The sequence below is a fragment of the Protopterus annectens genome, chromosome 3.part0 (assembly GCF_019279795.1).
Source record: "Protopterus annectens isolate FY-2018-M chromosome 3.part0, PAN1.0, whole genome shotgun sequence".
Lineage (NCBI taxonomy): Eukaryota > Metazoa > Chordata > Ceratodontiformes > Protopteridae > Protopterus > Protopterus annectens.
Genome location: NC_056731.1, coordinates 1,269,848,607 through 1,269,870,879, shown reverse-complemented (window position 1 = coordinate 1,269,870,879; position 22,273 = coordinate 1,269,848,607). Strand labels below are relative to the sequence as shown.

The window sequence follows — 22,273 nt, the reverse complement described above, 5'->3', positions numbered from 1 at the left end:
AGCACCTCTGGCCCTCATGGATAGGAGAAACATGTAAATGTCCCAACATGTTCTTGTGTGGCCCATCTCTGTGTTCTACATATGCAAATTTTTAGAGCTAAAAACTACCACAGCCATGTATGTCTAAGCTTTGTAAGATCCCCACAGATTAGTAGCCTAGTAAGTACCTCTAAACGTCTCTGTATGAAATGTCACAACTGTTTTCTGCTCTGCATGTTCATGGTAGGAGCCATTGAGATGGCTCCTCTTATTTCATAGTTTTTTATTAGCCTAATGACCACAAGGGCCTTTTTAAGCCTAATTGTGCATCCCAAATCTCAGACAAGTTCTGGTACCCTTGATAAGTGTAGGCAGAGGCTTGGGTGGTGAAACATTTACAAGCAGGGGCCTTGAAGATAAATTCTTTACAGGCTGTGTGCGTCTATTACAGATATAGGTGCCAAACAATGGATGAATTTCCTATTCCCCATCTAGTTGTCCAAGTTACAGTTGCATTAGGTTAGGGAGGAACTCTGCTTTACATGGATAAGGGAGTCTGTTCCAGAGAAGGGGTAGTCTCTGAGATACATACCTGTCTCACCAGCAAGTCCTATTTGTATCGCTGGCAAGGTTTAAGTCTTTAGAACAGGAAATTCTAGTGCTGTTTGTTTTGCGGATATGCAGGACATCCATCAGAGGAGGGTCTAACAATGCCTTGTATGCCAGGCATAGATCTCCGCTCAACTGCCTGTAGGAGGCAGAATACAGGAATAGGGCCTTGACCTGATCTGCACAGGACATGTTACTTACTCCCGGTGCTGTTTTAGTGAGGAACCTCTGTGGATGTTCCAATTGTTGGATATGCGTGGCTAGGTATATACCAAATGACAGGTCTGATGAATGCCTAATACAGTGGAGCAATGACTTCCTAGGGCCTAGATGCCATCACTTTTGTTTATAAGTTGCACAACACAGAATGATTTTGTCAGTACTTTAGGCACATGATGCTCAAAGGCTAGATTACTGTCTGTGTGCCCCAAAGCCTCTGATTACTGGGTCAACTCTTAGGGGTGTGTTGTCAGTATTATCATTACTAGGGGTGGATGACTTCCTGAAAGATACTATTGTTATGCATTTCTTGGCATTTAGTTTTAGTCTCTGTCAGCCCTTCCTTGGAACAAAGAGAGGGATTTTATTGAAAGTTTTTCTGGTTCCAGAGAAGGATGATTTTTGGGCTATCCTGGATCTCTGCAGGTTGAAAAAATTCTCATGTTTCCAAATTCAGGCTATAACTCCCTTGGTGCTGGTACTACTGCTGTATCTACAATCTGTCTTGGGGACCCTAGACCTTGTATCATGTTCCCATGCACGAGTACTGCAGACAGTTTTGAGGTTCAGAATGAGGCAACAGTGCTTCTTTTGCTTGCCCTTTGGTCTGTTTGTGGCACTCTGGGTATTTACCAGATGCTTAGTACAATTATGTAGCCACCTCAAGACTTCTAATCTGCCATTATGCAGACAGCTACTTCATCCAGATAGCCTCCTTGGAGAAGGTGAAGACAGTCATGGAAAACGCCATCCATTGCCACGAAGTAATTCTTCCTAAATATACTGAAATAAGTCCTGGGAGCCCTTGTTAAAATATGAAACTCTTCCTCCCTCAGGGGAAACTTTGCAACTGGGGAGGTTTTCTGGAACCTCTGCCAGCAAGAGGCGTTGTCATCTTGAACTGCTCTGAAAGCTCTGGTACTCATCAGTCTGCATCCTCACTTGGCAAGGGTGCACAAGAGCAAAGTCAGTGGGTAGATGAAAAGCCAGTGCAAGCACTTGTTAAGCAAAACTGACCCCCCCCCCCCCGATTACCTCCTTTGAGGATTAATTCAAGTCCTTGTCCAAGAAGATTGAAGAACCATTGGAATGTCATTTGTAGTTCCAAAGAGCACATACACACTGAGCAAAGACACCTTGGAATTTGAATAGGGGGACTATATGTGCCGCCTTAAAGTGCAGTCTGCTTGGACTCTATCCAAGATTTAATTCTATAGGAAACAATGATCCTTGCCCTAGCCTGAAGGCATTTTGTGACAGTCTGGCAGCCAGAACCCTTTAGATGATTAAAGGCAACACCAGAGGCTCTCTTTACAACTTTTATGCCCCCAAGTTCTTTATTACAGTTGTTTCTTTAATAGACTAGGCTTCTGCATTGTGAGTTATTTTCTGTAGCCCATGTTTTACAGGCATTGATCTTTGTGGATTTCATCTTGGAGCTTCAGGAACATTGACATATTTGCTAATTATTTTATCATTTGTAATGAGGACTTTGTTACGAGTATAGGTATTGTAATTGTTTAATTATTTTCAGTACTGTGGAGGTGTCCTTGCATTGTGTGAAGCTTTTTACTTATTGTGGGTTACCTTTGTTTGCAGGGTAGTTTGTTATGGTAAAGTTCATCTGACTTAATTCTGCATTTTCTTTTTGTATGACTAAGGCTTGTTTTTAAACTTGCTGCTGCTTGATCAGTCTTTCAACAGCTATTACAACAGTTTTAATTTTATTTTGAAAATTATTTTCCATTTATATGCATTTTTCTCATTGAATGTCTGCTTCTGTTACACTACTCAGGGTGCATCTGCTTCAGATAATATTATGTTATAGTTTTTCTGTTTTTTCACATGTATTACTGTTGTAGTAGTGCTCCACTTTGATTTGTGCATTAGTGAATAGGTAATAAGCATTTAAAATGGAAACTGAAGCTCTGATGTGCAGACTCGTACTTCATATTTCAAGTGGACACAGGATGAGCCTTAGAACTATCCCTTCCTTCATACCAAAGGTGGCATCTAATCTGGTACAGACTTATTAAACAAGTTTCTTAATAACCTGAAAGGATACTGCACCTTAGGGATGTTCATCTGCAGCTCAGATGTTACCTGGCATGAACCAAAAATTTCAGGCAATCTCAGAGGCTGTTTCCTTCATGCCAGGTAGAACAGGGCCGGTTTGTTCTTAAGCAGACACTACCCAAATGGTTAGCAAAATTAATTTTGTTATGCATTCAATAGGAAACACCTAGAGGGGTCACTCTGAGACCATTCTGCCAGAGCAGCTGTAAACTTAGCAGCCTTTTTAGGCTCAGAATATTTTTATGTGGCAGCCACATGGATGAAAGTTTACATATTTTTACAACCACAAAAGCTGGCCTTCAGTCAGGGACCCTGACTGACTTCACATCTTTCTTTGCTGGGCCTGCTTTGACCCCTCCCACACTGGGGGGGGGGGGTCTTATCCATGCTTGTGTCTTTATAGATAAATTATACCGTAGTAGTGACTGTTGTGTTGAACGTAGTATAGATGTGCAGTCATACTCACACAAATGCACTTCCATTAGTTGTGTAGTTGTATTACATGTGTTCTGTATTTGTTTTGATGATTTTTTTTATGCCTTAAGTTGTAAGATACCAAACATCCCCAGATATGTATGCAGTATACTGTTAATAAAATAACTTGCCCTGTTTGAAGCACAGTTTTCATGAACATGCACCCTAACCTTAGAAACTGCAGTGTCAACACAGACAATGATTTCCATGCCTGTGGACAAAAGACCAGTTTCAGTTTTACTGATCAGTAACAGGAAAAACATTTTGGAGTCTAACTCAAATGCTGATGGAATATGAACTTATTTCAAATGGCATCTTTAGCTGTCTTCTTTATGCCATTGTCTCTTAAAGCTGTACCTGCTGTGTTCCATTAGTAAAGGTTACTGATCCATTAAAATGTATTCTGGAGTGAATATTTGGACTGTTTGTAAAAGCATTACTATCTGATCCTGTCGCAATCATACAGCCTACATTAGTAACAAAATCCTGTCTTGGAAGTTTTCCTGTTTGTGAAGTATCTTGACTGTTGGCTTAATTTGCCATTTTTGGCAGTTTGTATTTAAGGTAGAGGAGTTTAGCTTTTAGCAAATTCTTCTATTAGCAAGAAAACCCAAAGGCAGTGAGTGTATTCCAGCTGCAGACCCAAACAAAATTCCAAGGAAAAACCACAGCTAGTAACAGGTCAAAAGGCAAGGCTCAGCAGTTGTAAAATCCACAGGTTTTATTAAAATTTAGCGCTTTCGCAGTGTTCACCACCGATTCATCATCCTTCTATTAGTTGAAAAGTTTAGCAGATAGGCATACATTGTAGTTATTAAAATGTGTAAGCATTGCACTTTTATTTCTCTGGAGGTAATTTCCTTTTTTGGCATGTGATGTTTTTATTTTTTCAGATACTGGACTCTAAGGAAATAGAAAGTCTTGTTGCAGAAATTGAAAAGGAGAAAGAAGAAGAAACTGAAAGAAAAAAACAGAAAAAGGCAACCTAATTATCTTCTTTTCCCGAAGACATTTACTGTTTGCCATCATAGTATTTCAGATGCATGCCTTTAAACTCTGAAGACCAAGAACAGTAAACATCTGCAGCATGCAGGGATGCGAGAGTTCCTTTTGTATAAGATAAATAATCATCCATAGGTTGCATCCTTACACAAGTACATATAAAATGTTTGCACTGGATTATTCTTGTGGACCCGAGGAAACAGTTGTGCAGAGAGTAGCTTCTGCTAAAATGTATCTGGACCAGTCTGTGTTGCTGCTTAATACTGAATTTATTAGGTGTTGTGATACACTAATAATTTTTTTTTCAAGTGTTATAATAAAATGAGGTTTGGTTCAGGAATGATCTGTTGAGACTTGTCTTCATCAGTGACATCACACTAAGATGCTGTGAATTCTGTAAGAGTCTACATTTTCTTGGATAATGTGAAGAACAAAAAAGTGTGTTAACGAGTGTGCTAGTGGCTTTAGTGCCGTCACATATGGGGGTCCTTCTGTTTACATTATTGTCAGTACCCCTTGCCTGCTTTGCATCTGAGTAATGTATCTGGAGAGCAGTAATAAAGTCTCAGTTTGTGTATAAAGTTTATTGGTTAGTGTTGTGTTGACACATTTACAAAAGCATTTCCGACCATTTAGTTTCTTATTTTTGTGTTTATTCCTTGTAGCTATGTACCAAGACAACTTGAAACAGTTTACAGAATCTTGTGTACCAGTAGGGTCTGACCTTCTTTGGTTTATATTCTGGCTATGACAACTTTGTGTTTTGGAAGAAGCATTGATGTCCTATTCTCATGTTGCAGTATTCTTCACTTTAGGGAGTTGTTGCCTACAGCACTGGACATTCAGCCAGTATACCATAGTCTCGAATACAGGGGTACGTGCGACGTTGCATGTCAGAGCCATAAACTGATGTTGGCTATATCTGTGACGTCTGCACGTACCCAAGTAAGAGCATTTCTTCAGCAGTGCATTTCAGATGTCCGATCGTCAGCTCCAGTTATCTGGCATTGTTCGATTTCAACCATCCGTTCTTGACGATCGTTTCAGGCTGTCTGCATTCAGATAAGTACCCTTGTGGGGTTTTTTGCTCATTTCTTATGTGTTTCAGACGCATGTCATCTAGAAAGGGAAAGTGTGCTTGTGAAAGACAAATTCCATACAAGGATACGCACGGTAAGTGTTTATTCTGCTTAGTGTCCCTAAGTCTTGTGAGATTTGCCAATCCTTTGTCTCCAGAACTCTAAGAAGCCATTTGTCGGCTCTAAACGAATCAGCGACTTCGTCACTTGGCGTCCGGGATGGAAGGCGGAGCAGGAACCTCCAATGACTTGCTTAGGAAGAAGGCTAAAAAAGATAGGTTTAACGTCCTAGTTGCACCTCAGTAATCCGGTGAGGTCCTCGAGGCAGGTGTTAGCCCAGGATCTCTCCATACTTCAGATACCCCTGTTACCGGGAACCAAAATGGAAGCCGGTGCAGAGGGTATTTAGAGTACTTCCACTGATGCTTTACAACCAACAGCTCCTGATGGTGAGGGGGAACCATGGCTCGTGGCATCGGAGGGGCATTCTACCACCATACCATCCGTCCCTACATCAGTATCCAGGCCTACTACTGTACCTGCTCCTTCCACTCCTTTAAAAAGGAAACAAAAGGAAAAACACAAGACCCAACATCCTACTCCAGCTTGGGGAGACATTTTCTCAGTCCTTATTCAAGGCATTTCAAGTACTCCAGACCCAGATTCTGCAATCAAGCCAACCACTTGCTTCACAGGTAGAATCTGTGGAAGACTACTCCTCCTTAGATGAATCCTTGACGTACTGCTCCCAGATTGAATCCCCTAAGGATTTTGCTACCTTTGAGGAAGAAGAGACCCTGACTCCCCTAGAGAAGATTTCTCCTTTGGGGACATTGTTTCCCTACTTAAGACAGCATTTTAAGTGGGAGGCCTCAGATGTCTCTGAGACTAAGAAAAGATATTTTGAACTCCTGCAGATGGAGCAGCCCACACCATCTGCAGTTCCTCCCTTACTCTCAGCTTTCCAAAATGCCTTCTCAGCTACCTCCCAAAGCCCAGAGTCACAGCCTCCTGCTAACAAGAGAGCAGACAGATTTTACAAAGCGTCTGCAAAGGAGCAGTACCTTTTTAAGAATCTGCCAGCAGATCCTGCTGTTGTTGCAGTTTCTGCTGACAAATCTTCAAGGCAACTACCGTCTTCCCTTTTTCCTCACTGATAAGGATAGTAAATTCATGGACAGGTTGGGGAAGAAAATATACACTACTACCGCCTTGGCCATTAGAGCAATTGATTATCAAACTCGTATGGCCAAGTTTGCCCCGGATTCCTGACCAAGGCCATCACTCTATTGTCTGACATACCTGACTCCCCAGCCAAGGCTCAACTGGACGCCTCAAGTCCAGCTATGATGTGGTGGTGGAAGCCTCTTCCAAATCGGCTGCATCTGGTTCAGTGTTAAGGAGGATGTTCATCGTGCATACAGCTGCAGTAATTACAGATGGGTTATCCTGCCGTCAGGCGGGTCCTCGGTCGGCCGAATTCCAAAGTCTAGGTCCGGCGTCAGTTGTCGTCGCTTCTTCCCTGACGTCAGTGCGGCAGGGGTATAAAAGAGGCAGCCGATGCCATCTTCTTCAGTCTTTCTTGCCGCGCGGTGCCCGAAGCAGAAGCAGTTTGCAAGTGCCGGTCGGCCAGCTCCTGAGATTTACGAAAATATTTCAGACGAAGTCTTCTTGAAAGCTAAGTACCCCGTTGGGGAAACTTTTCTTGCCTCAGACCGATGTCAGACAAAGTTAATAATTGCATTTCATGTGGGAAGCAAATACCGCATAAGGATTTCCACTCTTTCTGTATACCTTGCTTAGGCCCAGACCACGACGTCTCGGCCTGCCGTTTTTGTGCTAGATTCAACAAGTGCACTATTAAGCACCGGGCGGAGTTCGCCCTTCACTATTTTGGTAAAAAATTTAATTATATTATGTCGTCGGATACTCCGACTCCAGTTTTGAGTAAAAGACGCAAAGATAAGGACCGACATACGAGGTCTGCACCGACTACTGACACCACGCTAAGGCCGACTACTGGTTCTCCGGTTCTCAGCGAGGCGCCTACGCAGCCCCTGAGTACCGATGACACTACATTACCGGTGTCTTCAGTACCCGAGGTCGCAGGCTCCTCGGTCCCCATTCCTACTGCAGATACCGACGCCACTCTTGGCGGGGAAACTCAGAGTTTAGACAGGCCTGCCATTTCTCAAGGCATCTTCAGGCCTTCCTCCTTCTCTATTAAAGCTTTCACTAAATCTAAAGCAGCCATGAAAACCAAAAAACAGGGACCTCAGACTCCCTCTCAAGGCCCCATGCCTAAAAAACAGATGCTCAAAATGGCTGAGGATTTGATTACTCTTATCAGGGGTTTTCAATCCACCTCTGACAAAAGGCCCAGATTAGAGGAAGACTACCCTTCCTCAGATCAAGCCTCTATTACCTCTGAACATTCTGAAGACCAGGATTATGCCTATTCTCCTTTCGAAGACTCTGATGCAGAGGAGTCTATTCCCTCTAGTCTCCCCCCTGAGGACTACTCTTTTGGGGAAACCCTACATACATTGAGGGAACACTTTCACTGGGAAGGCCAAGATTACTCAGATTCCAAGAAAAGGCTCAGGGATTTTCTTTTGCTCCCCCAGCATAGGCCCCTGGCTATCCCTCCTGTTTTAGATATATTGGATGATGTGTACACAGAAGCTAGCCTTAATCCAGATGCTTTGCCTCCAGCTCCTGTTAAACCAGACAGGTATTACCGGGTTCCTGATTCACACCAGTTCCTATACAAAAGCCATACTGCTGACCCAGAAACTATTTCACAGGGTCCCAAGGGAATTAAGGCCTGTACTGCTAAAAACCCATTACCTTCAGAGAGAGATTCCAGAGCTTTAGAAAGGTGGGGGAAAAAGGTGTACACTTCGGCCACTTTAACCATGAGGGCATTAAACTGTCAATTCTATATATTAAAGTATCAACAGTTTTTGTTATCTCAGTTGAAAAGCAAAATGACACAACCAGAACAACCAGATTTAAAAGAGTTGCAGGATTTGTTGCATGGTGCAGAGCAAGTGGGTAAACATACCTTGCAGTGTGGTTTTGATGCTTTAGAGGCCTCATGTAGAGCTGCTGTTATGGGGTCTGTTATACGTAGGCATGCTTGGCTCAAAGAGCAAGCCTTACCAGATCGTGTCAAAGCTAAATTATTAGATGCACCTCTTCAAAAAGATGTATTGTTTGGTGTTAAAGCTGAGGAGGTACTAATTAGAATGGAGGAAAAAGTGAAATCAATGCAAACAGTGAAAGATTTCCTGCAGGTACAACCTCCACGTTTCAGCAGAAAATGGCCTTCAAAAAATTGGTCCTTTCCAGCCACGGACAGACCTCAAAGGGGCAGATACAGATGCCCAAGGGGTAGAGGGCAACCTCAAGGATCTTTCAGAGACTGACAGTGGCAAGCACCAACTCCAAGAGGTGGAGAAGATAGATCACAGTCATTTAGAAAACAGACACAATGACTTCCCCCTATACCTGCCAAGCAAAGCTTTAATGGCAGCACCTTTGGGCGGAAAACTGGCATTATTCTCAAAAAATTGGCATATTGTTATAAAAGACAAATGGATTCTGGACATTATAGACAGAGGCTACAGGTTCCACTTTCACACCCTTCCAAAAATGAGAGGCATGCCAAACCTGCCACAAAATCAAAGGGCAGAGGCACAAAACAAATTTCAGCTCTCATGGACATGAAAGCGATTCAAGAGGTACCTGCAAAAGAACAAGGTCAAGGGTTTTATTCCAGACTATTCCTGGTACCAAGGAAAGACAAAGATTGGAGACCTATCTTAGACCTATCCATCCTAAACACATATCTACAGGTACCAAAATTCAAGATGCTCACATTACAGCAGCTTCTTCCCATGCTGGGCAAGGAGTCTTGGCTGGTAACATTGGACCTCAAGGAGGCATACCTGCATGTCCCTATCAGACAAGATTGCAGAAGATACCTCAGATTTCTTGCAGGTTCAACCCATTATCAATTCTCTGCATTGCCCTTTGGCTTATCTACTGCGCCCAGATTGTTTACGAAATGCCTGGCATCAGTAATCGCCTCCTGCAGACTACAAGGAATACAAATCTACCCATATCTGGATGACTGCCTGATCCAAGCGGACAGCAAGGACATTCTACTGAAACACCTGGCGTTTGTAATAAAACTGTTGAACTTTCTGGCATACACAGTCAACAAAAAGAAATCAAACCTAATACCCTCTCAACAAATAATTTTCCTGGGTGCCAGCTTGAATACAACCACCCAGATGGCCTACCTCATGCCAGACAAACAAGGGCAACTGTCTCAATACTTCAGCAAAATGGCAACCTTCACCAGGCTGACTGCAAGGAAAGTCCTGCAGGCTCTGGGATTCATGGCATCTTGCATCCTACTAATCCCATGTGCAAAGCTGCATATGAGGAAACTTCAATGGTACCTAAAAAACTTATGGTCTCGCCACAGCTTGGAAACAATTATACCACTCATTCCATGCCTTCAAAAGGAATTTCTGAGGTGGGCTCAAGCATGCCAAAGAAACACAGGTCTCCCTTTCTGTGTACCTCAAGCAACTCAAATCATCACAACAGATGCCTCAGACTATGCCTGGGGAGCACACATGACAGATCAGTGCATTCAGGGAAAATGGTCCCAAAAAGAGAAGCACCTACACATCAACCAAAAGGAAATGTTAGCCGTGCAAAATGCTATTATGACCTTCAAAGACCTACTGCATCCAGGCCAGCTATTGATAAGGACAGACAACACCACAGTGATGTGGTACATAAACAAACAGGGGGGAACTCATTCATACCCCCTGTGCAGGCAAGCCATGACCCTATGGAACACAGCACTGGAATTGCAAATTCAACTACAGGCACAATCCCTGCCAGGGAAGGAAAACACACTGGCAGACAGCCTAAGCAGATATATGACAGATCCACACGAATGGAAGTTGCATCCTCAAGTTTTCACAAAGGTAACTCAGGCATGGGGACAGCCAGACATAGATCTCTTTGCTACCCGCAGAAATTACCAGTTGAAAAAATTTTGTTCGAGGACCTATCATCCACAGGCCTGGAAAGTGGACGCACTTTCTTTCAATTGGACAATGTTGACAGTCTATGCCTTTCCGCCTCTTCCTCTGCTGCCCAAAGTTCTATTAAAAGCCAGAGCAGATAGGCCGAAAATGATTCTCATTGCTCCAGACTGGCCAAGACAACACTGGTATCCGCTCCTGAAGAGCCTGACACATTCCCCACCATGGATCCTACCTCTAGTCCCTCTTCTGTTGTCCCAGCACAACTACAAGACCCTTCACAGCCAGCTCAAAACCCTAAATCTAGCTGCATGGAGAATTCCTTGATTTCCCAACAGACCCTCCTCTCCAAGGAGGTGCAGGATGTCATCTTGGAGGCCAGAAGACCTTCTACTAGAAAAGCCTACACCGCCAAATGGAAACGATTTTGTGCCTGGAATCAAGAAAAGAGCCAGAATCCTTGGGTAATAAATTTACCTCAAATTTTACAGTACCTAGCTGAGATGTTAAACAGTGGACTTTCCTTCTCCTCCATCAAAATCCACGCTTCAGCCATTTCTGCACAATACAACACAGATCCTCCTTTATTCTCTCATCCTCTCTTAAGGCAGTTCCTCAGAGGGGCAAAGAATGTAAAACCCCCAAGGAAACCACCAGTCCCTGCTTGGGACCTCAACTTCGTTTTGGAAAAGCTGACCCTTCCTCCCTTCGAGTCAGCTTCTTCAACAGAACTACAATACTTGTCATGGAAAACAGCCTTCCTTCTGGCTATCACCTCAGCACACAGGGTTTCGGAGCTACAGGCCCTCATGGCTGTGCAACCTTTCATCATTTGCCATCAGGACAGAGTTTCCTTACGAACCAACCCTACCTGTATGCCAAAGGTAGTATCCAGTGTAGCTTTGAATCAGACTATCCACTTTACCTACCTTTTATCCTAATCCACAAAACAAAGGGGAAAGACTACTACATTCCTTGGACATTCACAGACAACTTCGTTATTATTTGGACAGGACAAAGCCATTCAGGAAATCCGAGCAACTCTTCGTGTCCTATGCTACAGGTGCTCAAGGAAAGGCTATTTCCAAACAGACAATCTCAAAATGGATAGCCCACTGCATACGCTTTTGTTACTCATTTCATGGAAAAACTGTGCCTACAAGCATCAGATCCCACTCCACCAGGGCCACAGCTACCTCTGCAGCTTTCCTCAGGGGGGTTCCTACCAAGGACATTTTGGAAGCAGCCACTTGGAGTTCAGTGCACACTTTCTCCAAGCACTATCACCTTCCACTATACTCTAAATCTAGAGTGAGATTTGCCACAGCATTCTTGCAGGGCATCCTTGCTCCTCCTAGTTCCACTTAGTGCCTGCCACCCCTACTTAGCTTTGGAATTCTTCCCATCTGTAATGACTGCAGCTGTATGCACGATGAACATAGTACAGTTTTGTACCTACCATAAATGTAGATGTTAGAGTGCTCATACAGCTGCAGTCCAGGTTACCCCCCCTCCGTCCCCTCTTAGGACAGGCCTTATGACAAACACCTTCTCATACAACCTATTTGGGGTATTCTTTTATGGTGTATTTGCTTGCATCTAATGTTTTTTGATTATTCTATATTGCATGATTACATAAATTTATGTTTTGCCTTCCTTCTGGGGGCACCTGACATCTGGGGCAAGAAAAACTGAAGAAGATGGCATCGGCTGCCTCTTTTATACCCCTGCCGCACTGACGTCAGGGAAGAAGCGACGACAACCGACGCCGGACCTAGACTTTGGAATTCGGCCGACCGAGGACCCGCCTGAAGGCAGGATAACCCATCTGTAATGACTGCAGCTGTATGAGCACTCGAACATCTACATTTATGGTAGGTACAAAACTACTTTTTCATGGTTGAGACTCCAACCTTTGCCCTGTCCAAGCAAAATTGTTAGATGCTCCTTTAGGTAATTCAGTGCAGTTTGAAACTGCCTCTGCAGAGTTACTTCAGTCACTGCAGGAAAAAGGCAAAGACTTGCAGAATCTAAAACACTTAATGGTGTCACTGGTTCCCAGGTTCTATAGGGACTATCCCCAAAAGCCCAGCTGTGTTAGGAGACAAGTCCTCCTATTCCACTGCGCCTCATCTCAAGGGAAGAAGACAACTTAGGAAACCATGTGCTCCTAGATCTTCATCCATCTCTACACCCTCATCCTTTCGGAGGCAGGCAGACACAGATAGAGCTCCTTCCCTTACCCATCTCCACTCCCCCTGTCCCTGCGTCTAACACTATCCCTACCCTCCTGGCAGAAAATTACCACAGACAGGTGGGTACTCTCCATCATCAAGAGATGATATTTTATGACTTGGTGGGAATCTCCACTCTTCTGGGGAGTTCCACAACCTCCTGCCAGTCAGCTTTCACTGTCTGCCCCCCCCCTCCATCCTGACACAACGTCTCTCTCAGGGCACTGTAGAGGTAGTACTCAGAGGCCAAATAACCAAGGGGTTCTACTCCAGGATGTTTTTGCTTCCAAGAAAGGATGGTCCTTGGAGAGACCCATCCTCGACCTATGCTTCCTCAACCTCTTCCTCAAGGTACCAACCTTCAAAATTCTCACATTACAGCATCTTCTCCCACTCATTACTCCAAAAGCCGTCATGGCCTCCCTGGATCTAAAGGATGCATCCCTGTTGACCCCATTTAAAGGAAATTTCTTTGTTTCTCTGTGGGTTCCTCACATTTTCAGTTTTCTGCCTTACCCTTTCGGCTTTCCACATCCCCAAGAGTATTCACCAAATGTCTAGCCCCAGTCATTGCACACTGCAAGATTACAGGGCATACAAATAAACCCTTACTTAGATGATCTATTGATCCTTCACCAGGATCCTCTCACCCTGTCTCAGTACCTGAATTGGGTTTGCAGGATTCTACAAAATTTAGGGTTCATTGTCAATCATTTAAAGTCCCAAATGACCCCATCACAAGACCTTGTTTTCCTGGGGTGCAGGATATGAACAGACTTGATGTCAGTCTTTGTCCCTACCCAAAAAGTGGAAGTTTTCACACAAATCTTCCAATCCCTCCTACCACTACCATCCATGTCAGCCAGAGAATTTCTGAGGATCCTGGGATTCATGGCTTCATTGATCCCCATGCTCCCTCTAGCCAGGATGCACATGAGGAAGTTTTAGTGGGTATTGAAAAATTCTTGGAACCAACACATTCATCCCTTGGAAGTGACTCTCCCTCCTCTTCCCTGTTTAAAGAAGGAACTCAGCTGGTGGATATCAACTATCACCCTCAAGTCAAGGGGTGCACTTAAAGATCCCTCCACCCAAACAGCATCTTTACACAGATGCATCAGACCTAGGTTGGGGAGCTGTCCTTCACAGTACCAACACCCAGCACAAGGTGCAGGGGAATGGTCCATTCCAGAAAGAAGTGACCACATCACGTCTAAAAGAGTTACTGGCTCTTTACTTGGCAATTCATGCTTTTCAAGGGATTCTTCTGCCAGGCACACTGCAAGTCATCACAGACAATATGACAGTCCTGTGGTACATAAACAAGCAGGGAAGAACAAAATCCTACCCTCTATACAGTCTTGTAGTTCAAATCTGGTCCCGGGCAAGAGCACTACAGATTTACTTACAGGCAGTCTACATCCCATCAGAAGACAACGTGATGAAAGACACCCTGAGCAGGACCTTAACCTCCACGAATGGATGCTTCACAGGGAGGTTTACTGGATTTAATTCACAGGTGGGGTATTCCTCAGGCAGATCTGTTTGCCTCCTCCCAGAACAGACAGATGCCCCTCTTTTGCACAAGGCTTCCCCATCCACAAGCCTGGAAGGTAGATACCTTCTCCTTCTCCATGGGCGGGAATGTTTCTTTGTTTTCCCCCCATTTCCATTGATTCACAAAGTCCTCCTGAAAATACAGAAAGACAAACCAAAAATCCTGTTGGTGACTCCCTTATGGCCAAGACAGCATTGGTTTCCTCTACTTTTTCATCTAGCCCAGGGCAATTTCCTTAGGTTACCTCACCTCAATGACCTACTCTCACAAGACCAAGGGGTCCCTTATTCATCCCCACCTTCTCAATCTCGATCTGAGTGTGTGGGTGATAGATTTTTGATCCCTTTCAGGCACCTATATTCAGAGGATGTACTCAGTGTTCTGCAAGAGGCCAGAAAACCCAGTACTAGGAGAAATTATTTATTTAAATGGAAAAGATTATCCATATGGTGCTGTAAGAGTAAACAGGACCCATCTAAAGCTTCTTTTCCACTGGTACTTGCCTACTTATGTGAATTGCTAAATTCAGGGTTGACTTATTCTTCAGTGAAAGTACATCTTTCTGCCATCTCCGCTTGCCTTCCCCTGACTCCTCCCCTGGCTTCCAGGATAGATGTCAAGCTGTTTCTGAAAAGGGTCTTCCATATCAGGCCTCCTCATAATCACATTCCCACACCTTGGGACCTTAACTTTGTGCTGGAAAAACTTACATTAGCTCCCTTTGAAACGGTCCATTCTTCCACTCTCAAGTTTCGTACTTGGAAAACAGTCTTGCTAGTAGCTCTCACTTCTGCCAGGAGGCTATCCAAGATACAAGCCCATATGGCCTCACCTCCCTACCTTGTCTTCTATAAAGATAGGGTTTCCCTAAGGACTAACCCCTCCTTCATGCCAAAAGTAGTTAATGAGATCTCCCTAAATCAGACCATTAACTTGCTTGTCTTCTGCGCTCAGCCACAGAACTCCTCAGAAAAAACCTTGCATTTCTTGAATGTTCATAGACAACTGAGGTTCTACTTAGACAAAACCAAAAGCTCTCAGGCAACCTGATTAGCTTTTTATCTCCTTTCATCTCAGGGCCCTAGGAAAGGCTGTGTTTAAACAGACAACCGCCTCTTGGATTTCTAATTGTCTTTTGCTACTGCTATCGTGGAAAACAGTTGGGCTCATCTGTCAAACTCCATTCCACCAGAGCTGTTTCCTCTTCTGCAGCCTTTTTCAAAGGCACAAATTGCTCGTCGCTTCTGGAGGCAGCAACTTGGTCCTCCGTACATACCTTCACCAAGGATTACAAATTGGATTCCATCTCCAGGTCTAGAGCAGGGTTGCTAGGTCTATTCTGCAGGGTCTCATAGACTCTGCTGCCGCACCTGCCACCCAGACCACTACCTAGAGAGCTTTGGTACTCTCCGTAAAGTGACGAATGCTACAACATGAGATTAGAAGGACATAGAATAGTTGTGCAAGAACTTACCATAACCATAGATGCCCTTTTCTTCCATGTTGCAGTATTCAATCCCACCCACCTGCCCCCCTCTCTTGCCCATATTGTAACCTGCATCCTTCCCCTGACTACTGACCTGGTGTCTGGGAGGGGTCTTTATTACCTTTTACTACTCTTATACCTGGGAGCTATCAGTTCTGATTTGGGTACGTGCAGACGTCGCAGAGATAGCCAGTGTCAGCTTATGGCTCTGACACACAACATCACACGTATCCCTGCATTCAAGACTTTGGTATACTGGCCGGATGTCTGGTGCTGCAGGCAGCAACTCCCTAAAGTGAAGAATACTGCAACATGGAAGAGAAGGACATCTATGGATATTCTTCGTGTTTCACTGTTGCAGTCATTACATTTGGGTAATCCTGGTGGCAGGTTGCCCTCAGTCGGCCTGAATTCCAAAGTCCTGGGTCCTGTGTCGGCTGCTGTTGCCCCTTCCCTGACATAAAGTCATCAGGGGTATAAAAGATGCGCCCAATGCCATTTTCTTTAGTCTTTCTTGCCGTCCGGTGCCCGAAGCAGAAACAGTTCGCAAGTGCCGGTCGACTGACTCCTGAGATTTTCGTGTTCGAGTTTCAGATCCGAAGTCTTCAATAAAGCTAAGTACTCCATTGGGGAAACTTTTTTCTTGCACCAGACCGATGTCAGAAAAAGTTAATAATTGTATTTCTTGTGGAAAGCAAATACCTCATAAGGACCTTCATTCTTACTGTATTCCTTACCTAGGCCCTGATCACAACTTTGCTGGTTGTTGGTTTTGTGCTAGATTTAACCAACACACTATTAAGCGTCAGTATGATTTTGCTTTAAACTATTTTGGATGCCGATTTAATTATTCAGAAATGTCGTCGGATAGCCATCCGACTACCGGAGTTCACAAAAAACGCAAATAAAAGGAGAGAGAGAGAGAGAGACAACCGAGGCCCAAAACCGACGATGAAGCTTCTCCCAAGCCAGTCGCCGGTTCTCATTGAGGCGCTTTCGTAGCCCCTGACGCCCGCTACCGACTCCCATGTGGAGTCGGCCATGCCGCTGGAAACTCAAGGTATTGGAGCCTCGGATACTATTCCTTCAGATGGGTCCGGAGCCTCTGAGCAGGCATCGGCTTCTGAGTGTATTCAGACCTAAACATCTTTACATTAAGCCAACCTCAGCTTCAAAGCACCTTCTAAAGCAAAGAAACAAACTCCGAAGTCTTCAATAAAGCTAAGTACCCCGTTGGGGAAACTTTTTTCTTGCACCAGACCGATGTCAGAAAAAGTTAATAATTGTATTTCTTGTGGAAAGCAAATACCTCATAAGGACCTTCATTCTTACTGTATTCCTTACCTAGGCCCTGATCACAACTTTGCTGGTTGTTGGTTTTGTGCTAGATTTAACCAACACACTATTAAGCGTCAGTATGATTTTGCTTTAAACTATTTTGGATGCCGATTTAATTATTCAGAAATGTCGTCGGATAGCCACTCCTAAAACCTTCTACTATCATACTTCCTTACTTCTCAACTGAATCCTTCTCTGTGTTCTCAAACATCCTAATGACTTTACAGTTTCTACTGTTCTCAAAAAAAAAAAAAAAAAAAAAATTTATTATATATACACTAATATGTATGTAATTATCTGAATGGAGTGTATTTCTAGATATAATTAATGTCTGTTGCAATACGTAGATAGTATTATATGTGTTCTATTTCTCTTGATCTAGACTAATAACTATCCATGGTAACCTAATATCTGTAAAAAGAACTCATAGCAAATCTTCAATTTTGTATAACCTATGTTTTAAATCTGTGGAGCTTTTCTCCCCGGGCCTCCACTGAAAATGGAAATTATCCAGCTGGACTAGCCCGGTCAACAAATGTAAAATAAAATGTAAAATAAAATAAATAAATAAATAAAAATAAACTCGAGCCACGTGGACAGGCCTCTATGCCCAAAAAACAGATGCTCAAAATGGCCGAAGACTTAATTACCTTGATCAGGGGTTCCCATCCCCCTCCTGATAAGAGGCCTAGGCAAGAGACTGACTATGAATCTTCAGATCAGGTTTCTTTTTCTTCTGATTCCTCTTCTGATCAGGAATATTCTCTTCCCCCCTATGAGGATTCTGATGCTGAAGAAATCTATACCTTCAGCTTCTCCTCCAGAGGACTATTCTTTTGGGGAAACCTTGCATACCATGAGGGAGCATTTCCACTGGGAGAGCCAAGATTTTTCAGAATCTAAAAAGGGGCTCAGGGATTTCCTTTTACTACCTCAACACAGGCCACTAGCCATCCCACCTGTGTTAGATATTGTAATTATGTGTTTTCGGAGTCTAGTCTTACCCCTGACTCCTTACCTCCAGCTTCTGTTAAGCCTGACAGATATTACAGGGTTCCTGACTCTCATAAATTCCTTTATAAAAACCCTGCTGCAGACCCAGAAACTATTTTACAGAGTCCCAAAGGAGTTGAGGCTTCCGCTGCAAAAACCCTACCCCCTCTGACAGAGATTCTAGAGCACTGGATAGATGGGGAAAAAAGGTTTACACATATGCTACCTTGGCTATAAGGGCCTTAAACTGTCAGTTTCATATGCTCAAATATCAGCAACATGTCATGGCATTGCTTAAACAGAAACTGTTATTAAACTCTGAATGTGAAGAAAACAAGGAAATGCAGGATTTATTGCATGCAGCTGAACAAGTTGGAAAGCATACCTTGCAATGTGGTTTTGATTCTTTGGAGGCCTCCTGCAGGGCCGCAGTTACGGGTTCTTTAATTAGGAAGCATGCTTGGTTAAAGGAACAAAATCTGCCTGATCATGTCAAAGTTAAATTATTAGATGCACCATTACAGCATAATACTTTGTTTGGTGTTAAGGCAGAGGAGGTGTTAAAGAAAATGGAAGACAAAGCTAAATCTATGCAAACTGTCAAAGATTTTTTTAACAAGTACAGCCACCTAGGTTTAGTAGACACTGGCCTACAAAGAATTGGTCCTTTCCTGTGTCAGACCTCAAAGGGGCAGATCCAGACGCCCTAGAGGCAGAACCCAGGCGCAAGGTTCCTACAGGTCAAAGCAATGGGGTGCTTCTACCTACAAAGTTGGAGAAGACAAATCACAACCATACAGGAAACAGTCCCAATGACTTCTCCCTGCCTGCACCAAGCACTTATCTCCTGGCAGCACCCTTAGTGGGGAAATTAGCACTTTTTTCTCAAAATTGGCACATTATAACCCAGGACAAGTGGATTCTAAATAGCCTGTCACAAGGGTACAAGTTCCATTTCCATACCCTGCCAAATGCAAACGGCTGGCCAGATCTGCCAAAAAATCAATGGGCAGAGGCACAAAAACAAGTCTCATCCCTCATGGACATGGGGGCCATTCAACAAGTACCAGAGCAAGAGCAGGGACAAGGATTTTACTCAAGACTGTTCTTGGTACCCTGAAAGGACAAGACCTGGAGACCAATACTGGACCTATCTATTCTGAACACATTCCTGGATATGCCAAAATTCAAGATGATGACTTTGCAGCAGCTTCTGCCCATGCTGGGCAAGAACGCTTGGCTGGTAACTCTAGACTTAAGAGGCATACCTGCATGTCCCAATCAGACAAATATGCAGAAGATACCTCAGATTCAAGGCTGGCTCAATGCATTACCAATTCTGTGCACTGCCCTTTCGCTCATCTACTGCGCCCAGGGTCTTTACAAAGTGCCTGGCACCAATAATTGCATTTTGCAGACAAAGAGGAGTACAAATATATCCTTACTTGGATGACTGTCTAATTCAAGCAGAGAACATGAGCATTCTTCTACAGCATCTGGCCTTTGTGAAAAGACTTCTAACATGCCTAGGGTACACAGTCAACGAAAAGAAATCAAAACTTGTACCCTCTCAAGAGATAATATTCCTGGGTGCAAGCTTAAATACAACTGCCCAGATGGCTTATCTCACGCCAGACAAACAAAGGCAACTGACTACCTATTTCAAAATGTTGGCAACAAAGGCCCAGTTATCTGCAAGTAAAATTCTGCAGGCTTTGGGCTTCATGGCATCCTGCATCCTACTGATTCCATATGCAAGACTGCATATGAGGAAACTTCAATGGTACCTAAAAAGTGTTTGGACTCAACATTGCCACAGCCTGGAAACAATGATTACTCTTATTCCCTGCCTACAACAGGAGTTTTGATGGTGGGCAAAGGATTGTCACCAAAAGAATGGACAGCCATTCACATTACCCCCAGCTAGGCAGACACTAACAACGGATGCATCAGATTATGCCTGGGGGGCCCACATGGCAGGAAGATGCATTCAGGGCACATGGTCCTCAACCCAAATGCATCTACATATCAATCAAAAAGAGATGCTAGCAGTTCAGAATGCCCTGACAGCCTTCAAGGACCTACTTCATCCGGGACAACTACTGATAAAGACAGATGACACCACGATCACGTGGTATATAAACAAGCAGGGGGGCACTCATTCTTACCCCCCTTTGCAGACTAGCCATGACTTTGTGGGACACATCATTAACTTACCAAGTACATCTGCAGGCACAATTCCTGCCAGGAAGGAAAAATACTCTGGCAGACGAACTAACCAGAAACATCATGGATCCCCACGAGTGGCAGCTGGATCCACAAGTCTTCAGCATGATAAGTAAATGGGGATGCCCGGACATAGATCTATTTGCCTCCCTCACAACTACCAGCTAAAAAGATTCTGCACAAGGACTTATCACAGACAAGCATGGAAAGTGGACGCCCTATCTTTCAGCTGGAAAAACCTATCAGTATATGCCTTTCCCCCGCTGCCTCTCCTCCCCAAGGTAATCCTAAAGGTCAGACGGGAAAAGCCAAAAAATGATACTGATTGCCCCAGACTGGCCCCACCAGTACTGGTTTCCAATCCTAAAGAACTTGTCTTGATACCCAGCTTGGACCTTACCTCAAATACCTCCTCTACTGTCCCAGCAAAACGATCAGATCCTGCACAGCCAACTCAGGACTTTAAACCTGGCAGCATGGCGGATAATGTAGTCATACAAAACACACCTCTCAGTAAAGCTGTGATGGGTGTCATTTTGGAGGCCAGAAGGCCTAGTACTAGAAAATCTTATGCTGGAAAATGGAAGAGATTCTGTGCTTGGAACCAGGCACAAGGAACTGATGCAGGTATGCCAAATATTCCTCAGATTTTGCAATACTTAACTGAGATGCTGGACAAAGGCCTATCTTTTTTCATCTATTAAAATTCATGCCTCTGCCATTTCGGCTCATTACAATACAGAGCCACCAATCTTTTCTCATCCCTTATTAAAACAGTACCTCAGAGGAGCCAAAAGTTTAAGGCCTCCAAGGAGATCACCAATGCCTGCATGGGACCTCAACTATGTCTTGGAAAAACTCACCCTGCCTCCTTTTGAGCCAGCTGCTATGGCTGATATAAAATTTTTATCTTGGGAAAACAGCTCTGCTCCTAGCAATAATTTCCGCAAGGCGAGTTTCAGAGCTACAGGCACTCATGGCTGTGGAACCTTTTATCATTTTTTTATCCAGACAGGGTCTCTCTGAGGACAAACCCAACATTTATGCCTAAGGTGGTGTCCAGTGTGGCTCTTAACCAAACTATTCATCTGCCAACTTTTTATCCAAATCCACAGAACAAGGGGGAAAGAATTTTGCATTCTTTGGACGTACACAGACAGCTTAGATTCTACTTGGACAGAACCAAAGTTTTCAGAAAGACAGCGCAATTACTAGTGACATATGCTGCAGGATCACAAGGAAAGGCTATCTCAAAGCAGACTATTTCAAAGTGGATAGGCCACTGCATTAGTTTTTGCTACTTACACCATGGCAAGCCAGTGCCTAAGGGCATTAGGCCACATTCAACCAGTGCTGCAGCCACTTCAGCAGACTTTCTCAGGGGAGTACCAACCAAGGACATTTTAGAGGCTGCTACTTGGAGTTCAGTGCACACCTTTGCAAAGCACTATCATCTGCCACTCTACTCCAAATCCAGGGCAGGCTTTCTCACTGCAGTTCTGCAGGGCCTTATAGCCACTCCTAATGCTGTTTAGCTCCAGCCTCCCAACCATAGCTTTGGGACTCAATAACTGCAACAGTGAAACACGAAGAACATAGTACAGTTGTGTACACTTACCATAAATGTAGATGTTCGAGTGTATTCACTGTTACAGTCCAGGTTACCCACCCGCCATCCCCCTTTTCTTCTGATGGAACCTATCTTTCCTTCTCTGATTTATACAACCTATGTGGTGTATTTGCTTGCAGATGAAGGTAAAGTTTATATTGGTGCATGTATTTATATATATATATATATATATATATATATATATATATATATATATATATAAATTTTGGCTACCCTTTTAGGGGGCACCTGACATCTGGGGCAAGAAAAACTAAAGAAAATGGCGTCGACTGCATCTTTTATACCCCTGACGACCTGA

At 43.8% G+C, this 22,273-nt stretch overlaps 1 protein-coding gene across 1 annotated transcript in view; it reads left to right on the top strand.

Moving 5' to 3' along the window:
- LOC122797056 (proteasome subunit alpha type-7-like) overlaps positions 1-4,945 on the top strand; it is a 691,044-nt gene extending 686,099 nt beyond the window's left edge. The window contains exon 7 of the mRNA XM_044065832.1: positions 4,251-4,945. Within this exon, the coding sequence (XP_043921767.1) occupies positions 4,251-4,346 (96 nt within the window). The 3' untranslated portion in view covers positions 4,347-4,945. The remainder of the gene's footprint in view (positions 1-4,250) is intronic.
- Positions 4,946-22,273: the final 17,328 nt, after the last annotated feature.